The 21,153-nt window shown below is 37.1% G+C and overlaps 1 protein-coding gene across 2 annotated transcripts in view; it reads left to right on the forward strand.

Annotated features, from left to right (window-relative positions):
* Positions 1 to 215: 215 nt before the first annotated feature.
* GABRB2 (gamma-aminobutyric acid type A receptor subunit beta2) overlaps positions 216 to 21,153 on the forward strand; it is a 299,395-nt gene continuing 278,457 nt past the window's right edge. For both annotated transcript variants that reach the window (XM_040239469.1, XM_040239468.1), the window contains exons 1-3: positions 216 to 482; positions 640 to 731; positions 1,760 to 1,827. In XM_040239469.1, the coding sequence (XP_040095403.1) occupies positions 406 to 482; positions 640 to 731; positions 1,760 to 1,827 (237 nt within the window). In that variant the 5' untranslated portion in view covers positions 216 to 405. The remainder of the gene's footprint in view (positions 483 to 639; positions 732 to 1,759; positions 1,828 to 21,153) is intronic.

The following is a 21,153-nucleotide window of genomic DNA, read 5'->3' on the forward strand; positions in this document are numbered from 1 at the left end:
AACACACACACACACACACCCAAAACCCCACAACCCGCGAGGTGCGAAACCGCCTCCTGCCACTACCAAAACTTACCAGACGCTCTAGTTGTTTTTGTCTTAACAAAAGGACAACAAAAATTTTTACCGTGGGTCCTCCCGTAGGGTGACTTTTCTATATTATTCAAATACGTATATATTGTACATATATATATATTTATATATATATGTTTTCCCTTTTTTTCCCTTTAATTTTTTTTTCCCCCTTTAACAAGAAAATCTTTTCGGTCCCAGGCAACCGCTGCTGCCCCTTTGATGTTTTGGTACGCCGTGCGCATGCGCCTCACATTAGAATTACTGCACTGGGCAGACTAAGTTGGATCTCCTCTCTTCAGTGAAACCCTCAACCCATCCAAAACTAAAGGGATGTGGAGAGTCCGGAAAAAGGACTACTTTGGGATTTGGTCATTCCCCTTAATAATCGCCGCCGTCTGTGCGCAGAGGTAAGTGTGCCTAGCGTTTCTCTTTTTCCTTTTTCACTTTGAAGGGCTCTGTCTGCATACCTCTGTGAGCAAGGATCTGTAGTGAGGATCAGATAGCTACTGAAGCGCTGTGCCTGCTGTTTTATTGATGCCTGTTTATTGTCTTTTCTTTCCTTAGTGTCAATGACCCTAGTAATATGTCGCTGGTTAAAGAGACGGTGGATAGACTCCTGAAAGGTTATGATATTCGGCTGAGACCAGATTTTGGAGGTAATGGGGTTGCCTTGGTAATAAGAAACAGCCCAGCAGCTATTGCCTAAGCTGTCTTTTGAGCTTTGTGCGCTGTCTTTCCTCTCCCTTACTGTGGGTTGCATGTGGTGTATTGACTGAGTCTCTGTGTTACCATATTGAGAAAATGATCCAAACTTAAGCCTGTGTGTTACTCTCCAGCACTTAGGTGGTCTTTCAGAGATACCCTCTTAGCCTATACTGGAGACCGCTGTCTTCCAGCTTCACTGTTTAAATTCTTTGCTTCACCGCCTTTGTTTTGCTGAGATACAAACCTCTTAAGTTTAATTAATGTTGTGCCAGTGAACCTGGCTTCCTGAAGGCCACCAGGAACGTTTTAGAGGACAAGATATGCAGACAGTTGGTTGAGAAGTGGCATTAACCCCCTGTGCCCGCCTCCTTTAGAGGAGTTCAGGCCATGGTTTAAATTGGCTGCTTTCTGGATATTACCCAGTCCCGGAAGCCTCACTGTGGGGGACCGCTGGGATGGGGCTAGAGGGGACCTGTGGGGCTTGCAGAACAGGGAGGGTAGGGGGAGAAGGGCCAGAGATCTCTCTTGCTTCAGCCTTAGATACAATGATATGTCCATTTAATTTTACTCCAGACTCTAACAAATCTCAGAGAGTTAAAACCTTCACTGAAGGGGGTAGGGGATGGGAAGAATAAGAAGGGGGTTTCAGTGCTTTCTACAACATTTCCCTTGAGCTAGCCCAGCCGGATTCAGGTGCTTTTGGGGGTTGTGTGTATTCTTATGCTGAGACATCTGCATAATGTAGAAGAGCTGGAATCCCTCACCCATCGGGGGCACGTGCATGCCTGTTTAATGAAGCATTTCTCAGAGGACTACCTGCCCCCCTTTTCTTAAAAGAAAGGAGCAGAGATTTGAAGAATTTGAGGGTTAGCAGTGGGGAGGGATCTGGGGAGGACTGTCCCGTGCCTATGCCCGGGGACTCTTGCTAAGAATGCACGAAGTTCTGAGAAATCACGTGGCTGGTCCTTTTGGTTTTCAGGTCCTCCTGTGGCAGTGGGAATGAATATTGACATTGCCAGCATCGACATGGTTTCTGAAGTCAATATGGTGAGTATTAAGGTTTATAGCTGTGTCTCCACAGATCTTCATTTGGGGACAGGAAGGAGAAAGGATCCGGCCAGTGGGGGTGGGGTGTGCGTGAGTATGTGTATGAAGTGGGGTGCGGCACTGTTTTTGAGATTTCAGAGCTGGCTGTTTCTGTTCCTTAAGGGTTTTTCCAATCTGATTTGAAATCGTGGGACCTGGCAAAGAGGGTGTAACATGCATCACATACTCACCTGCAAAACATAGCCACATGCAGGAGAACCCCTGCAGAAGTCATATTTCCTAAGGTTCAGTGAAAGATCTGCTTCATCAAGTGATTTTTCTGAGTTTGAGGTATGCTTAGAGAAAGAGAGAAGAGGGGAGAAACAGGGAGGAGTTTGATTTGACATTTCACGGAGAATGTAACCTGGGAACTAAACTGTAGCAGAGAGGCTTAAAAAATGACCCTCAGGTACTGATAGCCACTTGTTGCTTTGGGAGATGATGTCTTTACAGTTGATGGCAAACCCCATTCCCTGCCAATTGCTTACCTGGTCCTTTAACCCTTCTTGCCCACCAAAATAGAAAAAATAAAAATAAAAATTGACGAGCTTGTTTTCAAAACGCATGCTCAGACCCATGTATCATCTCTGGTTACTTCTGCAATGGTATTCAAAGTGTGTGTGATTTATGGACAGCACCACTCCTTACTTTCTTCCTCCCTGGACTTGGGGCAAGTGCTAAAAGAAAAACCCTCCGTCTTCCCCTTTGGGGAGCACTTGGGGGGAGGGGAGGGTTTGCTTCATGCAGGAGCGCCCCCTGCTGCCCATGTTGGGGCACTGCAGACAAGACAATGTCAAGTGTCCCAGATACCCCTGTTTACTTGGGCCAATTCTCCAGCGACTTTTCTACTCTGTGTTTTTGAAGTTTTCATCTTTGGAAAAGTCTCTCTAGAATGGCCACGTTTGAATGTAAGATGCCAGTGTTACCTTCAGTCCTGATAGGATACAGCACATTTCAGAAGAATGTGTTGTAGTGTAGTTCTGCCTGAAAATGGGGTGTACTATTAAAGAAGAGGGTCTAGTGTGTGAGATTTTAAGCAGAACAGTTCTAAGCCAGCCATCAGGACTCGACAGTTAGGACACTTATTAATTCACTCAAGAGAGCCAAATACTAGGTAGTGGATATGTTCTCAACATAATATAAATGTTCATCACTCCAGAATTCAAATTATAGAGGAAGCCCAAATAACCAGCCCAACCTTCTACAATGTCCAAAGTTCAGTGGAAATCCTGAGCTATCACAAGCTTATGAAACATCTGTCATTACTTCAGAGAATATTCAACTCTTTCAATGGTGTTCATAACAACATTTATCTCGCTATATTCTGATTATTGGGAAAGTTGTGTATGGTAACAGGATATAAACACAGACTGCAGACACTATTGGATGATTCAGAACCATAGACTTCCCACACATTATAAGAATCTCCTGTGTAGGTATAGAATATATCTTGGGAAGCTATTTAACTCCTCATATATACAAATACTCACTTTTGTGAGATTTTAGAGGTCTTTTATCAGTTTATATTTTGAATTTTACCATAAAATCGAAATGTCCTAATATGGATACCTGCCAAATCCTAGGTACTCGAATAGAAATTGTGTGGCTGAAAAGAGGTAATGGAAATCAAGTGTAGTTCTGTGTGTCTTCTCTTTTGAATTTTTATTTGTTTATACTCTTTCCCCCACATTTTGTCACCTTCCTCTTCAGAACATTAGAAACGTGGGACTTTATGGAAAAATTAAGAAATATTTAAGAATCTAAAGAAACAAAGATGTGGTGGCTAGAAGTTGCTGCAGTAGAACTTGGATATATAAATTAGCTAAGAACTTAGACCTATTATGTCTCCAAATGGCTTAAGAGCAGTAGCATTTTCTTTTTAAGGTTTGTTTCGTTTTGTTTTGTTTTGTTTTCCATTTTTCACCAGCATGTAGCATGTGGGAGAGGTATCAGAACTGGACATGATGCCAAGACCTGCTAGTCAAAATACAGACCCAGCTAAGGCACAGTGTCATCTCTTAAAGCTATTTACTGTTGCATCTAAGTCATGGGATGTTGCAAGTGCAAAAACAAATGTCAGGTTGTAAATAGGCCAGTACTGCAGCATCAATGATTAGAACCAAGTGTTAAAATTCCATGCTAGATTCCTTTCTTAGCCTACTGCTAATACACGTGGACTTGTCCAGACCCAGTTTTACTTGCTAAAAATTAACATTTCATGATTAACAGTCATAATGACTTTAAATTAATCCTTCAAAGAAAAATGTTGTCACATAGGGTATTATTTTTTTAAGTATGGTTATTTGATTTGAAGCAACAGATGGGAAATTTCATCCCTAATGTCTACATAAAAGAAGATGTTTATGGCATATTGCCCACTGTATACAAGTCTAAAAGGGTTGGTATCTTTTGATTGGATTCAGCTTTGAAAGAATGGTTATTTAAGTGAAACCTCAAAATTGATTAACACACATGTTTCTGCCTCATTATCCTTTGTGGCCTGCAACCTCTGGTAATTGTAACTCTCTTTGATGATAGCAAATCTTCCTTTGAAGAATGATAGGTACCAGATAATTTACATTGTCATTGGCTCATTTGTACTGAAAGGAAAAAAGGCCCTTGTCAGTGTGGTGTTCCTGGTAAAAGACAATGATAGAAAGACTTGAATACTAGTTTTGCTTCTGCTGCTCGGTCAACCAGAGGGAACTGACAGCTCGATGGAGCTGGATTTCTTCGCCTGTTACAAAGGAATAATAGTCCCATTTTAAGTATTTCAGGTGACTACCAGAATTGATACAATGATGCAAGTGAAAGTATTGGTGTTCCATGAACATAGCTTATGTAGAAAGCTGAGGAGACCCAGTATCCATCCCAGCTGCTGCCCTAAGTGTACTTGGGTTAATAATTTATATTACACGGTCTCAGTTTCCATATATTGGAAATAAGAGGGATGTGTCAAATTAACTTATAAATCACAGGTACATGTGTCTCTACTTTGGTTTGTTATAATATCTCTGTAGGGTACAAAGAAATTTCAGGACTTGAAACCCAGCATAAATGATAGAAAAATGCAGAATTCCTAAATGGAATGCAGTTGTGAGTTCTTGGGTGATTATGGTCTGTTACTCAGCCATGTGATTCAGGCGACTGTTGACCCAGTGGAAGAACTTTGGAAGAGAACATGATCTCAATTAGAATGTTCCTGAGCAGAAAGCTTGGCTTTAGCTTGAAACATTTTTAGATGTCTTGGTTAAATTGGCAGGAATCTTTTTGTTAAGATTCTTTGATGAAAATGCATTTTAAGATCCAGAATTGGCTCTGCAGGATTATGGACTGAAATAGCTTTCTCTTCATTTAAAGCAGATTCTTCTCCATCTTGAAACAACACATTTGCCAACCAAAGAGTGAAGCAATATTTCACTTTTGAGGAAAGAATTCTAGTAAACACATATACAAATTACCTTTTTATGGAATGGTGAATGGCAAAAAGTGCTGCCTTTTTTTTTTTAAACAGATGTTTTCTTGCATCACCAGCTGCACAGTTTAAAATTCAGTTCGACACAAATTCTTATTTAGCAGCTACTATGATCTAGCCATGTGTTCAGCCTTAAGGACAGAGGAGTGAATGTGAATGACTTGTTCCCTGACCTCATAAAACTTAATATCTGGTGTTCACTATTGTTAATTCTACTGCAGGTTCCTGTTGTACTTAGGTTTAACATAAGTATTTTCTCTAAAAATTTTTATGAGTAGCCAGTTTTGTACTTAGTGGTCTGTATTTCCCATGCCTTTCTGTTATCCCTTGTTGATTTCACCATTCACTTGTTATTTGATATTTGAAATTGCCTAATATGTTGCATACATCTTCTGCCGTCTTAATTTGTGTGTATAAAATACATGCAGCCAAGGTTATGGGCTTGCCTGGTGGCTCTGTGATAAAGAATCTGCCTGCCAATGCAGGAGATGCAGGTTCCATCCCTGGATCAGCAAGATCCTCTGGAGGAGGACATGGAAACCCACTCCAGTATTCTTGCCTGGAGAACCCCATGGACAGAGGAGCCTGGCAGGCAGTCCATGGGGTTGCAAAAGTGTTGGACATGACCTAATGACTAAAACAGCATGCTGAGGTTATGTTATCTCCATGTGGTTTTGCTCTCTATCCAGTGATTGGTTGGGTGTTTGACTCAGTGAATGCCATAGATATTGGGTGAACTATTTGCTTTTAGAATAGTAAATCATTATTATTCATTAGACACAGTATCTTGTATGTGGAGAGAAAAAGCATCGAATTATAGTCCTCAAATTCAAGTCACTGTTTAAATTACTATTTTGATCAAGAAATGTGAAAAGAATTACAATGTAGGATCACTGAGTTCTTTGAAAGCAGAAATACACATATTAGGAATACAGAAATTTGAGGTATCACATAGAAATTACTAGGTGAAAATGGGGTTTAGAAGTCTGTGGAAAATGTTCCAAGCAGAATGAATGTCGTATAGGAGAATAATCTGGAAAAATAAATGGGACTAAGGATTTGCAAGTAGCTTTAAATGGGTTGATTTGGGAGCGGGGGTGAGGAGGTGATAAGAGTTGGTATTGAGATCATAAGTGGTGATCAAGTTACAAAGATCATTTTTGTAGCTTACAGAGGAGTTTATAGTTTGTTCTAAAGGCCAAAGGGACCCGTGAAGGGATGTCACTGGGAGAATTGCTTGAACAGATTCTAAGTTAAGGAAGAAACTTTTGAAGTGTGGAGGGTGGAGCAAGACCTAAGGTTGGGAGATGAGATGAAAACCCACTACAAAAATCCGGAAAGAATTGGTGAATGGAGACAGGGACATAAAAGAGAAGATACAAAATTAGAGCATTTGTGAGACAGAAGTGACAGGACTTGGTGAAAATCCTTAGATTCTGATGGGATCATTTATTGATATGGAGAGAGGGCAGCCAGGTTGCAGGTGGGACAGGGGATGAGGTGTGAGGGCAGATGAGTTCAATTGGAGAAATCCTGACTCTGCCCCACACATGGAATATCCAAATGGAGACTGGAAAATACAAGTCTAGAGCTTAGCAAGAAGTCATTACTATCGACATCAACTTGGACATTGTCAGCATGTAAGTGGTAGTATAACTGTATAAATGAATACAATTCAAAAGGGAAAGTGAGAAAACTATTAAGAATGGAGATCGCTATATGGTGAGCACTATAATTTAAGCAGTGGAATGCTGAAAAGGAGCCCATAAAGATTAATGAACAGCTAAGCAGCAGCCAGAGGGTTAGTCGGAGGGTCTGCAGATGTCTTCAAAGCTGAGGCACAAGAGAATTTACAAAGGAAATGGTCATCTGTGTCACATGCCACTGCGGTCAATTGAAATAAGTTCTGAGACTTGTCTCCCTGACATAGTAATAGGAGCCTGCTGGTAAATAGATCTAGAGGAGTTTCAGTAGTTGAAGGCTACACCTTTGAAAAGTATGGATCTGAAGCTGAGTGAGGAAAGGGCAATTGCTAAAAAAAAGTCGTTTGTAGGAGGAGTAGCCCTAGAAGGAAGTAGGTTGCAGATATAAAACGGGAGGTGAAGTTGGTGGTGGAATGAGAAGTAAGGTGAAGGAGGTGTGAACACTCACTGACCAGGCTTCATTCTGAATAAATTATGTCTTGAAGCTCTCCTGCCCAGTTTTAGCAAGCTGTTTTTTTTTTTTTTTTGCCTTCTCCTGCTTAACCTTCTCTTCCCCCTCTCCTCTTCCTCCTGTGCAGTACCCAACATTTTCTACCATCACAACACTAATATAAGAAAACAATCACAGTTATTACTCATTTGAGCCCTTAACTCATTTACAGATATCCTCCTGGTGTATGTTACCTCATCCAATCCTATAAAAACAGTGATATGGCAACTGTCCACCTTTTTGTAAAAGAGGATTTTGAGGCCCAGAGAGGTTAAGTGACTTATTCAAGGTCACCCAGCTAGCATATAATTGACTTTACCATCACTCAATCTTAGCCCTCTGATTGTACTGCACTTTTAGATGTAGCAAGGCATCATTAAAAATATATATATATATATATTTTTTTAAATTTCTCATGGACTCTGTTTTGTTGCAGTTGTTTGTTTTTATTCATTTTATTTTCCTTGGAAGCAGTGGTTGGGTCAGATAAACTAAGCCTATACAGGATGTTACTGTTACTCATTTTCTCTACCTTGAAAGAAGTCTTAATTTCAATAAAATGATTTTTTCAAATAGGTACTTTATTCAGCGTGTATTACATATGAGCATTGGTTTCTGTCCTTGGGAAATTTATGCTTTATATTACATCTATTGAACACAAGTATGTCATAATTTCTTTCCTTATGAATGTGTACTGTTTACTTGTCCAATAATTGTCATATTGCTCAAGTAGAATATGTCATATAACTAGTAAGGCCAAACTTTGTCACAAAATGTCGACTGATAAAGTTCAAGAACTGTAAACCATGTTAGTGGTTTTAAACTTTGGATGGACACTATGTAAAAAGACCCTTTCCCTCTTTTTTCTTTTATTATCAAGACCTCATTTTCAATTGAGTTTTTCCTTTGAGATCACATTTTTGTGATTTCTGATAAATTATGTCTACAAATAGTTCTCTTAAACGTGGCTGTTTTTCTTTTCTTCCTGAATCTTTACTCCATCTGTCCCACACAATATAGATGAGGTTCATTATAGAGATTACATTTCAAGAAAACTTATTCATCTATTTGTAATTAATTTCACAGGAAATAGGCAGTTTATAAATGATTTTCTCGCAGTTAATTCTTAGGGCCGGTCCTTTGCTGTTGCTCTGTAGGACCCTAAACAGTGTTCTTGCTTGACTGTGACATGAAATAAAAATCTGACTCTGAGCTTACTCTGCAAGAGAAGGAAGATGAAAATATCTCAAGTTGCATATTTTAGAAGTATCTCAAAGTATGCTTTAGCTGTGATTCCTCCCACCTCATGGTGAAATAGTCTTGGAAACTTCTGATTCAAACCAGGGCTCTATAACAACCTAGAGGGATGGGATGGGTGAGAGGTGGGAGGGAGGCTTTAGAGGGAGGGGACTCTATGTATGCCTGAGGCTGATTCATATTGCTGTATGGTGGAAACCAACACAGCATTGCAGTCATCCTTCAATTAAAAATAAATACATTTAAAAAATGTAAATCAGAGAAAGTCTTTTACTTAACGTTGTGGGAGGGATACTGATGAATTTCAGGGTGGAGCACTGGTTTGTTTTGTCATAATTCATTCTGTACCATTTATTTGTGATTGGTGCTCTTGGCATTTAGGGCTAGCTAATTCTGGCCAGCACACACTCTATTTGGGGCCATTGAGTAGTGGCTTTTGTACTAAATCACCATTTTCATTTACGTTCGGTGCTACATTGGGACACAGTCAGTTTTAAAAGATCACCAAACATGAAATGCAAAAATTATCCACATCCCTATCACTTCATTAAAGCTGTATTAATTTGCCTATTAATTAATTAATTTGCCTTCTAATTCTTATCTGTTTGCTTATTCATACTTCATACATTGTACTTATTTTGTAGAGAGAATTTTATAGTCTGCATTTTCACTTAACAGATCATGTGTATTTTTATAGTTTTATGCTTTCTCCAAAAAAAAGATGCACACCTCTGTCAGTAACAGTGTAAACTGATATGTATTCTTCTATTCTTTTTTGGTGATCTTACAAACATGTACAAGCATATAAGTATATTGAGATTTTCTTTCTTACTTATTGTGTATTATTTCAAAAAATAATTAAAATACATTTTGTAGATTATTAGTCATAAGTCTACCTATAGGTTATTTGAAAATAAGCATATAATTTCCTTTTATGTGCTATTAACAATTACATGAAAATCACATGTGAAATAGAGAAGTGGGTTAATGTATAAATGGAAACGTTAAAATTTTCTACATCAATTTGACTCTCATTTACACAGCTACAGATTACTGTGTTTCTAGCCTGATATTACTCAGTTGTTTTCCCAAATCAATTTACATTGTTGGATGACATTAAAAAATACTTTAAATAGACAGTTAAAAGAAGAATGAGAAAGTAGATGGTAATGAGTTTTTAAGATACAAGCACAAGATTTACATGTTGCTTCCAGTCATACATTTTATTTGCAAATATGTATTTGATGAAACAAAGAGGAGAATGGGTTTATATTATTCTGTCCCTATTAATTTGGAAGAATATGGGCATGTCTCTAACCCACTGGCTCTTTGTAGTACTCATTTTGTAAGCATTCGATTGACATTTTTACTGCCAAGTCTCATTTTCCTTGCTCTATAATTTGGCACCTACTGTCCACTTACCTGCCAAGAGGTCTTAACTTAGAAGTAATTATTTGGGCAATTAAAGATGAAATAACTTTTCTCCTAACACAATAGCCAGAACTAAAGTAACGAAAATTTTAAGGTGAGTCTATGTGTATCTTAGAAAAGTGATACACGAATGAGCCATGGAGAAATATTAGAGCTGTTGAGCTGTGCAAATGTAGGAACATTGTCTGCATGTTCAGCGCCTAGCATCGTGTCTGACAGTAGATGCTCAGCAAATATGGGGTTGTTGGAGGGGGTAGTTAAAAGACTGCAGTATATCAGCTACCAGGAAATATTTATCTAGTGCTACTCAACCAGCCCCTTGCCAGTGTAAGGATATGAAAGCATTCTTACATTGGACCTAAGGCTCAGTCTAGAGACAAGAGTGATCTTAATTGCCTGAAGAAGGAGGTGAGGGTTGATGGAGACAAGAGTGTTTCAGATGGAGGGAGAGAAGAGTGATGTATCCCCTGTGGTATAGGAATCGAAGATTGAGATCCAGGTTTTTACAATGATTCTCAGGCTTTTTTGTGCAACAGAATCACCTGAGTCTTGCATTAATAGTTGTATTTTCAGGGCACATGCCCAGAGTCTATTCAGTAGATCTGGGATGGACTTCAGGAGTTCACATGCTTAACAGCTCTCTGTATGACTAACACAAGTACTGTCTGAGGGCTGATGTTTGAGGAACACTAGTTTTATAGTGAAGGTAGAAACTCATGCAATCACCAATAAAGGAACTTGAAAACAGAACTAGCATCTAGTTATAACATGGGTTTTTGTGATGGTAAAGATCCAAGTGGTCAGAGTAGGTGAGATTTGTAGAAGACTTGATGCCAGAAGGATATCTGGGCTGAACAAGAAGGATTAGTGTAATCTGAATGGATGGAAAATAGGGAGAACAGTCTTGTGGGAGGAGATAGTGTGGGGAGGAGAGAGTGTGAAGAAAGCTATTACATGTTAGCAATAATAATATTGAAAAAAATAAACTGCATATAAGTATCCCACTTAATGTTCACTATAGTCTCATGAACCAGATAATAGTATCATCATCTTCTTTTATAGGTGTAGAGACAAGGACTAGAGGGATGGTATAATTTCTAAGATCACACAGCTAATATAAGTGTATAGAAATGGTAGGGTACACATGTGAGGTATGACTATGTATGGTGAAGCTTAAGTGCATCAGATCGTGCCAGCTCTGCAGAGGAGACACTGAAATTTCTTGAATAGCTGCTATGAATGATGAGTCTTAAGCACCTTCACAAAGAATGAAAGCAGGGGTCACTTATTAAGGATGAGAATGAGAGCATTAAAAAACATTTTCCATATCTGATTTTCATTTTTATAAAATGCCCTTTGGAACCTTCTTACTAATTTTTTGACACATGTGATGATAATAATCATAGTTCTATATTTTAAAAGGTCAAACACAATATGTGAAATGAGGGGAGGGATGAGTACCTAGCACAGGGCGCTATAAGTTAATAATAGTTATGTCAGTTTAAAGAGGTTTAGAAAATATCAGGAAGATTGATATTTTAATACACATTCTAGGATAGTATTCTTTGACTATTCTTTCTTGTTTAAAAAGTTAGCTATTTGATTGGTACTAGTTAGTATTAGTAGTATTACACATTTACATATGGGCAAAATGTCACTGAAGTAGCTTCCTACAACTTATTTATGGCTTGAACTGTGTGCTTAAACTTAAGGTCTCAGTGATTATCCATCTTGAGGTTGCTTCTCTACATATCAGTAATTTAGTGCCTAATTAATCTAAGACCATCAAATTAGAAAATTTTTTTAAAGTTTATCTACTGACTTTTACATGTCTTTCTTTTAACTAGCTAATCTCTAAAAGTTGCTTTTTATTCTGCTGTTTTTTTTAAAAATTAATTTAGACAGAGCTGATAGTGGCATCATGAGAACTGAACCTCAGACTTGACTTTCTCAATAAATGAATGTCTATTTATCTATATACCAATATGTAATGCCCATTATAAAACATACCAAAAATAGAGAGCTAAAGAGCATTTGATAAGAATGTACAAAGTTACAGATTTTTTATCTCATAGTCACCATGATATTTACAGTTTTTTAGATTTCCTATGAAAATAAATGTAGTGAATAATAATGGAAAATTAAAGACTGTTTGATTCAACTTATTATTCTGTTAGTGGGGAATACTTGGTAGTAGGGCTTGTAATATAGATAATTCAAAGATGACTGCTATTTCCTGTGGCTATAGCCTATTTATTCCTCCCTTGAAACTTTTGAAGAATTAACATAGGAAAAATAAGATTTCAGAGAGTGTGCTGTTCATCCTTTCCAGGAGGGAACGTTTTTAAAATAACTATTGAATTTTCCTGCTTCCTAGGACTAACAGTTAACTGGATTGACAAAAAAATATACATTCAGACAACTGGGTTTTAAACAAATATGCAAAGATCACCTTTAAAAATTGTTCATTCTTGTGGTGTTGACTATTCATCAACTGTAAATCTTTCAAGAAATATTTTTAAATATTAATCTTAAATGATTTGTAGTATATTTAAAAGGCTATCATAAAATAAGAAGCAGAAATGTTAAATAATTGTGATTGTGAACCGTTATTAGGTTATAGAATCAAATCGTCGTTCTGTGTTTTCACTGTAACTGAAGCCACCGTGCTCCAAAAAAGGAAACTTAAGTAACTTTTCTTTTTGTTTCCCTTGACCTACAGACAAAGAAAGACTGACTTTGTAAATACACGTTTTTTGGTTTTTCTTGTCTTTTGTTTTTGCCAAATGAGAGTGTGAGTTAATAAGCTAAAGATCTCTTGAAATGTTCTCTCATCTATCAGTTGTATAAACCATTCCTTTTTCAAGCACTACTAAGCCAATACTCTCTTTGGACATTGGTAGGGCTGATCTGCTAGGCTGTGTAAATTTGCATCTGGCTTATGTGTTGGAAAAATGCTCATTACTTGAATCCCATTAGTATGCCTGTATGGCAAACCATTTTTCTAAGGGAATTCATTAGAGAATGATACCTTTGTTCTAAAAGTCATAATATTTTAAGCACTTGCCAAGCTTACAGGTGAAAGATCTGTGGAATTATAGACCACATGAAAAATAGAGTTTCTTTTGGATTTTTTAGATGCTTTATTTGAGATTTTAGGTTTTGGAAACCAATTTTCTAGTTAATGAGCCAGTTTTGAGAATCATGTTTTAAAATGGTTTTATCTTATTATTTTACTAACAGAGTATGATTCATCATCACCAGGTAGACCACTTAGGTAGAAATGAAACTTTCTTACATAGGATGCTTTAGTCAAAGTGGCAAATGTTAGAAATGTGTCCTGGTTGTAAAATTCCCAGATTGGGGTATAATACCTCTTAAGTGTTTATGCTCTCATTTTAAAAAATGGCCACAGTTCTGCAGCTCTGGTTTTCCTATTTTGTTGTTGTTTTAGTGCATAGTGCAGTCATGGCAAGAACAAAACCTGATTAAATTAAATGCTGCTTCTGCTGTTAGAGGAAGAATGAGAAAGACTCAGAGAGGGAGATGGAGGGAGAGATAGACATACGTGATTCCTGTCCTTGAGGAGTTTGTAATTATTTTCAATAATTGAGAAATAGCAGAAGGCCTTTTCTTAAAAAATAAATATTTTGTTCTTGTTTTTGTTTAGTATAAATGAATATCATTTAAAATATGCAACAAGGATTTGCCATATAAGAATGTATATAATCAGGGACAGTCCTTTTGAATTAATGTGATGTGGAATCAACAGTATCAAAGTGTGTATGGATTCTCTTTGTTCTTTTAAGCATTTGATAGTTTGTAAACAAATAGTTTAATTAAACAGTCAATGAATTGCTTTATATCTTTGATCTATTACCAGGATATATTTTATTATGATTAATAACACTAATACGAATCACTACCATTTATTGAGATATTTTTAAAATGAAGTATAATTTTTCAGTGACTTCACATGTAATTTTCAAAAACCTCTATGAAATAAGGAGTGTTATCACAATTTGTGTGTGTTAGTCCTTCACCTGTGTCTGATTCTTTGTGACCCCATGGACTGTAGCCCACCAGGTTCCTCTGTCCATGAAATTCCCCAGGCAAGAATACTGGAGTGGGTTGCCATGCCCTTCTCCAGGGGATTTTCCCAACCCATGTACCGAACCCGGGTCTCCAGTATAGCAGGCAGATTCTTTACCTTCTGAGCCACCAGGGAAATGTATAGATGTGTAAACTGGCGATTAGAAGATACATGTGAATTAGAACCAAGACATTACGGCCCTCCTTTGTATAGCTCCAAAGTGCTGAAACTGGAATTAGAGCCCAGCCAGTTTGTCTCCTATCCTGTTTGTTTTGTATTTTTCTCAAGTTAAAGGAAAGGGAAATTTAAAAAATTGAATGGACCTGCCTCCATTATGATTTCTCAAAATAATTGTTAATAGTCTACATTCTAGCTTCCCAGGTGACTTTGGGAAGCTTATAAAAAATCAAACAAATAGAACCTAATAGACAATCTAAGTTGTTTAGAAATAAAATAGTAATTATCACTGTTTCAGTATCATTAGGGTTTGTGGATAAATTGAAAATTATGATTTAATTTTTCTTGGTTGTTTTAAATCATCTTTCATCATTAGGGAATGAATTTGATTCTGACTCAAAACAAAATTCTTCTCTGAAAAAATATATTTGGTAATCCTGAGAATTAAGAACAAAATTAGACTGATTAAATTTAAGACAGATTTTTTTTTAGAACCAAGAAGATATCAGCCCTTCATATCTTACTTGTTATTTTAATGAGGTGGAATATAAAATACTTATTAAAATGATGACACACATGTATGTGAAATAATAATTGAGATGCATTTCAAGGTCAGTTCAAAAGACTTCAGTTGAAATAGATTTGTGTTATTCAAGGTTGGGAAAAATATTTGGCTTAGACAAAATGTTTCTTATCCCTTTCCTTTTTTTTTTTTAACTCTTTCAAATGTCCAACTGAGTTGATAAAAATTATGAATAAAATTAAACCAAGTATATAATGTATATCTAAAAACAGTATGTAATATATGAACATATATAATTTAAAAATAATTATTAAGTTTTATATTTGTTTTGAAAGCAAGCAATCCTGAGAATAAAATATGCTATTGCATATCTTTAGAGATTATTTCTATACTTACTGTGGAAAGGTCAGTGTTTACATCAAAAGCAAGGACTGGGGAGTTCTGAATTTGTCCTGTATTTGTCACTGATGATAAAACTTTGTAAAAATTTCTTAAATTCTCATTCAGAGTTTCTACTTTTGAAAATGAAAAAAATAAATGAAAGATATAAGGTAACTTCCAGCCTCTTACTATGTTTGCTTTGTAAAGCAGGTTAATTTGTTTGTAACATGATTTTCTTAAGAGTATGGAATATTTTAATCTGAATTGCTTTTATTACTTATTTCTCTCATTACAGAAAAATCACTAATAAACTATAGTGAAAAGTGCAGATCTCTATTAATATGTCTCAGAAATAATTGTTGGTAGCAAAATGATCACTAAACCTCAAGACTTCTTGAGAATTTGCATGCATGTACATGAAATAGAATCAGCAAATACATAATGTTTTATATTATTTCTGCACTTAACATTTTGTGAACATCTTTTGATGCTATCTAAATTTTTTCTGTAACAAAATATCCAGTGGCTGTATAGAATTTCGTTGTATGGCTATACCATATTTATTAAATCAATCCTCTGTTGATGGACATTGTCATTAAGGCCTTCCTGGTGGCTCAGTCGGTAAAGAATCCACCTGCAATGCAGGAGACCTGGGTTTGATCCCTGAGTTGGGAAGACCACCTGGAGGAGGGCATGGCAACTCACTCCAGTGTTCTTGCCTGGAGAATCTCCATGGATAGAGGAGCCGGTGGGCAACATGGGATCGCAAAGTCAAATACGTCTGAGCGAGTGAACACACGCTATTTGAACTAAGCTGTATTAAAATATCCTGTGTATTCATATTTGATGCAACTGTAACACTTTTTCACTAAAGTATTATAAGTAGGATTGCTGGAACCCAAAGCGGGATCAATACATATTTTAGATATTGATATGTTTTATGTATTTATATGTATAGATTTTGATACAGAGCTGTGCTGTGCTGTGCTTAGTCTCTCATTCATGTCTGATTCTTTGCGACTGCATGGACTCTAGCCTGTCAGTCTCCTCTGCCACTGGAATTCTCCAGGCAAGAATACTGCAGTGAGTTGCCATGCCCTCCTCCAGAGGATCTTCCCAACCCAGGGATTGAACTCAGCTCTCCCACATTGCAGGTGGATTTTTTTTACCATCTGAGCCACCAGGGAAGGCCATGAATATTGAAGTGGGTAGCCTATCCCTTTTCCAGAGGATCTTCCCAACCCAGGAATCGAACTGAGGTCTCCTGCATTGCAGGCGGATTCTTTAACAGTTGAACTACCAGGGAAGCCTGGTACAGAGATATGCTTCCTTAAAAAAATTAATGTTCACACCACAAGTAAATGTGATCCATTTGCACATACCCAGACCAGTCCTGGATATCTCCCTCAAGATATTCTTACTTGCTACCTTTGTTAATCTCTAAGGTGAAATTAGTAATTCCCTTTATCACTTAAAATTTTTATTGCCAAGTAACTATCGTAAATGGGCTCTCTGAGGTGGCTCAGTGGTAAAGAATCTGCCTGCCATGCAGGAGACCCAAGGTCAGGGTCAGGAAGATCCCTTTGAGTAGAAAAAATGGCAACCCACTGCAGTATTCTTGCCTGGGAAATCCAATGAACAGTGGAGCCTGTCAGGGTATAGTCCATGGGATCAAAAAAGAGTTGGACATGACTTAGCTACTAAACAACAACAATAACAACCATCTCAAATACCTTTTTGTATTTATAGGCCATTTGCATTCTTCTCTCTGAATTGCCTTTTAAAAAATATTTATTTATTTTAATCGGGGGCTAATTACTTTACAATATTGTGGTGGTTTTTGCCATACATTGACATGAATCAGCCACAGCTGTACATGTGTCCCCCATCCTGAACCCCCTCCCACCTCCCTCCCCACTCCATCCCTTTAGGTTGTCCCAGAGCACCGACTTTGAGTGCCCTGCTTCATGCGTCGAACTTGCACTGGTCATCTATTTTACATATGGTAATATACATGTTTCGTGCTTTTCTGAACTTTTTATGTCATTTATTGATTTTTTTTCTCTTTAGAAGAATTTTTTTGTCAATGATTTGTTGGAACTTTCTATATATTAAGGTTTTGACCCTCTGTCATATATTATAAACATACTTTCTTAGTAATAACTTTGTGAATACTATCTTTTGATGTACTAAAGAGTATTATGGATTTTGATCTTAGTTTTTAGAGTTTGAAAAGTCTTGTGTCCCATAAGATTTAAAAAAATGTTCAAATCATATTTTGTTATTTTAGGTATTTTTATGTAAATATCAAATCTCATTTGAAATGTGGTTTAGAGTAAGTTTTGAAGCAGGAATATACATAGATAACATAGATAGGTGTCACAATATTTAATGCAATCTATTATTTTCCTAATGATTTGAAATGTTGTCTTTATTATATAAAAACTCTCATATGTCCTTAGGTCTTTGCTTTTATTTCTGTTCTTTACCTCATTAGTATTTTCCTATACTGCCTTGTACCAACACTGCTGCTGCTACTGCTGCTAAGTCGCTTCAGTCGTGTCCAACTCTGTGCAACCCCATAGACGGCAGGCCACCAGGCTCCCCTGTCTCTGGGATTCTCCAGGCAAGAACACTGGAGTGGTTTGCCATTTACCTCTCCAATGCATGAAAGTGAAAAGTGAAAGTGAAGCCACTCAGTCGTGTCCAACTCTAAGCGACCCCTTGGACTGTAGCCTACCAGGCTCCTCCCATGGGATTTTCCAGGCAAGAGTACTGGAGTGGGTTGCCATTGCCTTCACCATGTACCAACACTAGATGGTTTTAATTATTCTGATTTTAAATATCAAGATAAATTTCCAACAATGAAGTATTATCTCATGCCTGTTAGAATGACTGTCATCAAAAAGGCAAGAAATAATAAGTACTGATAAGGGTGTGGAGAAGAGGGAACTCGTGCTGAGTGGCTGGTGACATAAATTGATTCAGCCACTATGGAAAACAGTATGGAGTTTCCTCAAAAAAATTGAAAAAAAATAGAACTACCATATGATTCAGCAGTTCCCCTTCAGAGTATTTAATCCAAAAGAAATGAACCACTAACTTAGAAAGATACTTTATCTATTTCTCTCTCTACCTACCTACCTGTATATATATCCTCATATTCATTGAAGCATTATTTACAATAGCCAAGATATGGAAAAAATCTATCAATGGATGGATAAAGAAAACATGATATATAAATATATAAAAGATGCGTATACAATGGAATATTATTCCAACTAACAATAATTAAGTCTTACCATTTGTGACCGAATGGGTGGACCTTGAGAGCTTTATGTAAAAAGAAATAAATCAGAGAAAGACAAATACTGTTTGATCTCACTTTTATGTGGAATCTAAAATTAAATAAAAAACAAACTCATCAATAAAACAGAACAAATTGAGACTGATGGATGCCAGAGGCAGGGACTGGGAAGTGGGTGAAGTAAGTGAAGGGGGTCAAAAATACAGACTTTTATTTAAATAAATACAGTGTAAAGTTTTAAAATAAATGTCATGGGGGTGTAATTTATAACATGATGGCTATAGTTGGTAATACTGTTTTGCATATTGAAAGTTCCCAAGAGAGTAAATCTTAAATGTTATCACAAGAAAAAAAAATGTAGCTATGTGTGATGATAGATGTTAAGTATACTTATCATGGAGATCATTTTGCAACATGTACAGATACTCTATTACCTGGGTTTCCCTATTGGCTCAGACAGTGAAGAATCTGCCCCCAATGTGGGAAACCTGGTTTGATTTCTGAGTTGGCAAGATCCCCTGGAGAAGGGAATGGCTACCGATTCCAGTATTCTTGCCTGGTGAATTCCATGAACAGAGAAGCCTGGCAGGCTACAGTCCATGGGGTCACAAAGAGTTGGGCACAAGCTGAGTGACTAGCGCTTTCACTGTCTTTACAATAAAACTAATATAATGTTTTATGTCAATTATAATTTAGAAGAAGGCAAATCTCCCTTCATAGTGTTTCTACTTAGTTATACGTAACCATTATGAAACAATTATGCCTTCATACAATCTTTAAATTTTGGCAAGTTAAAAATAATGCTACTTGTATTTTGGTTGTAATTGCACTACAATTTATGAAGGAATGTGGAAGGAAATTTACTTCTTAATAGGATTAGTTCTTCCTGTTGAAGAACATACTAGGTCTCATCATTTATACATATTCTTTTATGTCCTTCTGTAAAATTTTAGTTTTCTCTATGTAAGTTTTGCAGACTTCTTATTGAATTTATTCCTATAGGCCTTACATAATTTTTGTTAAATTCCGTGCTTTTCAGTTTTTATGGTTAGTGAGAATGAGATTTTGTATCCAATGACTACTTTTGATTCCTGGCCAAAAGAACACATGCCATATAATCACCCTAGAAGGAGTATCTTTTAATTTTACAACCCAGAACACCATTTCCATTTCAATTTATGCATGAGGTGCCTTGGGTATCACTAACATATTTAAAATGTATATGTAAAAAAATGTGCATTTTTTCGCAGTTTGTTATATTTCTAATCAGTGTAAGCATTTTAAAAACAATTGTTTCATTTCAACTTCAGTCTTCTACTTTGGATTCATTTACTTGGCCCAATAGAACCAACACAAAGACCACTGAGGGTATAGTCTTAAAGAGCTCATTTCTTCCTTTAACCTTATTGAGTGAAGTTTAGATTTAAAGCAATAGCCTCTGCCTAATATGTGCCATTTTATTTTGCACATAGTAACGTTATGAAAATAAGAAATTTGGATATAGGAGGCCAAATTATCATCATGTGCTTGTGCGTGCTAAGTCACTTCTGTCATGTCTGACTCTTTCCAACCCTTTGACCTGCCTGGTTCCTCTGTCAATGGGATTCTCCAGGCAAAAACACTGGAGTGGATTACCATGCCCTCCTCCAGGGGATCTTCCCAACCCAAGAATTGAACTTGCTTCTCTTAAATTTCCTGCATTGGCAGGCAGGTTCTTTACCATTAGTGCCACCTTCATCATATGCAACATCTAAACTCTAGTGTCTATTCCTTGAAATATGGATGATTCCATTACAGATAGTTCAAGAGGAGCTATTTCATGTTGAGAACAGTTCTATTCAGTTTGGTTCAGTCACTCAGTCGTATCTGACTCTTCGTGACCCCATGGAGGCAGCACTCCAGGCTACCCTGTCCATTAACAACTCCCAGAGCTTGTCCAAACTCATGTCCATTAGGTGCGTGATGACATCCAACCATCTCATCCTCTGTCGTCCCCTTCTCCTCCTGCCTTCAATCTTTCTCAGTATCAGGGTCTTTTCCAGCAAGTCAGTTCTTTGCATCCAGTGGCCAAAGTATTGGAGTTTCAGCTTCAGCATCAGTTCTTCCAATGAATATTCAGGACTGATTTCCTTTAGGATTGATTGGTTTGACCTTCTTGCAGTCCAAGGAACTCTCAAGAGTCTTCTCCAACACTACAATTCAAAAGCATCAATTCTTCGGCACTCAGCCTTCCTTATAGTCCAACTCTCACATACATACGTTATTACGGGAAAAACCATAGCTTTGATTAGACAAATCTTTGTTGGCAAAGTAATGTCTCTGCTTTTTAATATGCTGTCCAGGTTGGTCATAGCTTTCCTTCTAAGGAGCAACTGTCTTTTAATTTCATGGCTGCAATCACCATCTGCAGTGATTTTGAGCCCCCCAAAATAAAGTCTGTCACTGTTTCC

Source organism: Oryx dammah, unplaced genomic scaffold, assembly GCF_014754425.2.
Source record: "Oryx dammah isolate SB20612 unplaced genomic scaffold, SCBI_Odam_1.1 HiC_scaffold_5, whole genome shotgun sequence".
NCBI lineage: Eukaryota > Metazoa > Chordata > Mammalia > Artiodactyla > Bovidae > Oryx > Oryx dammah.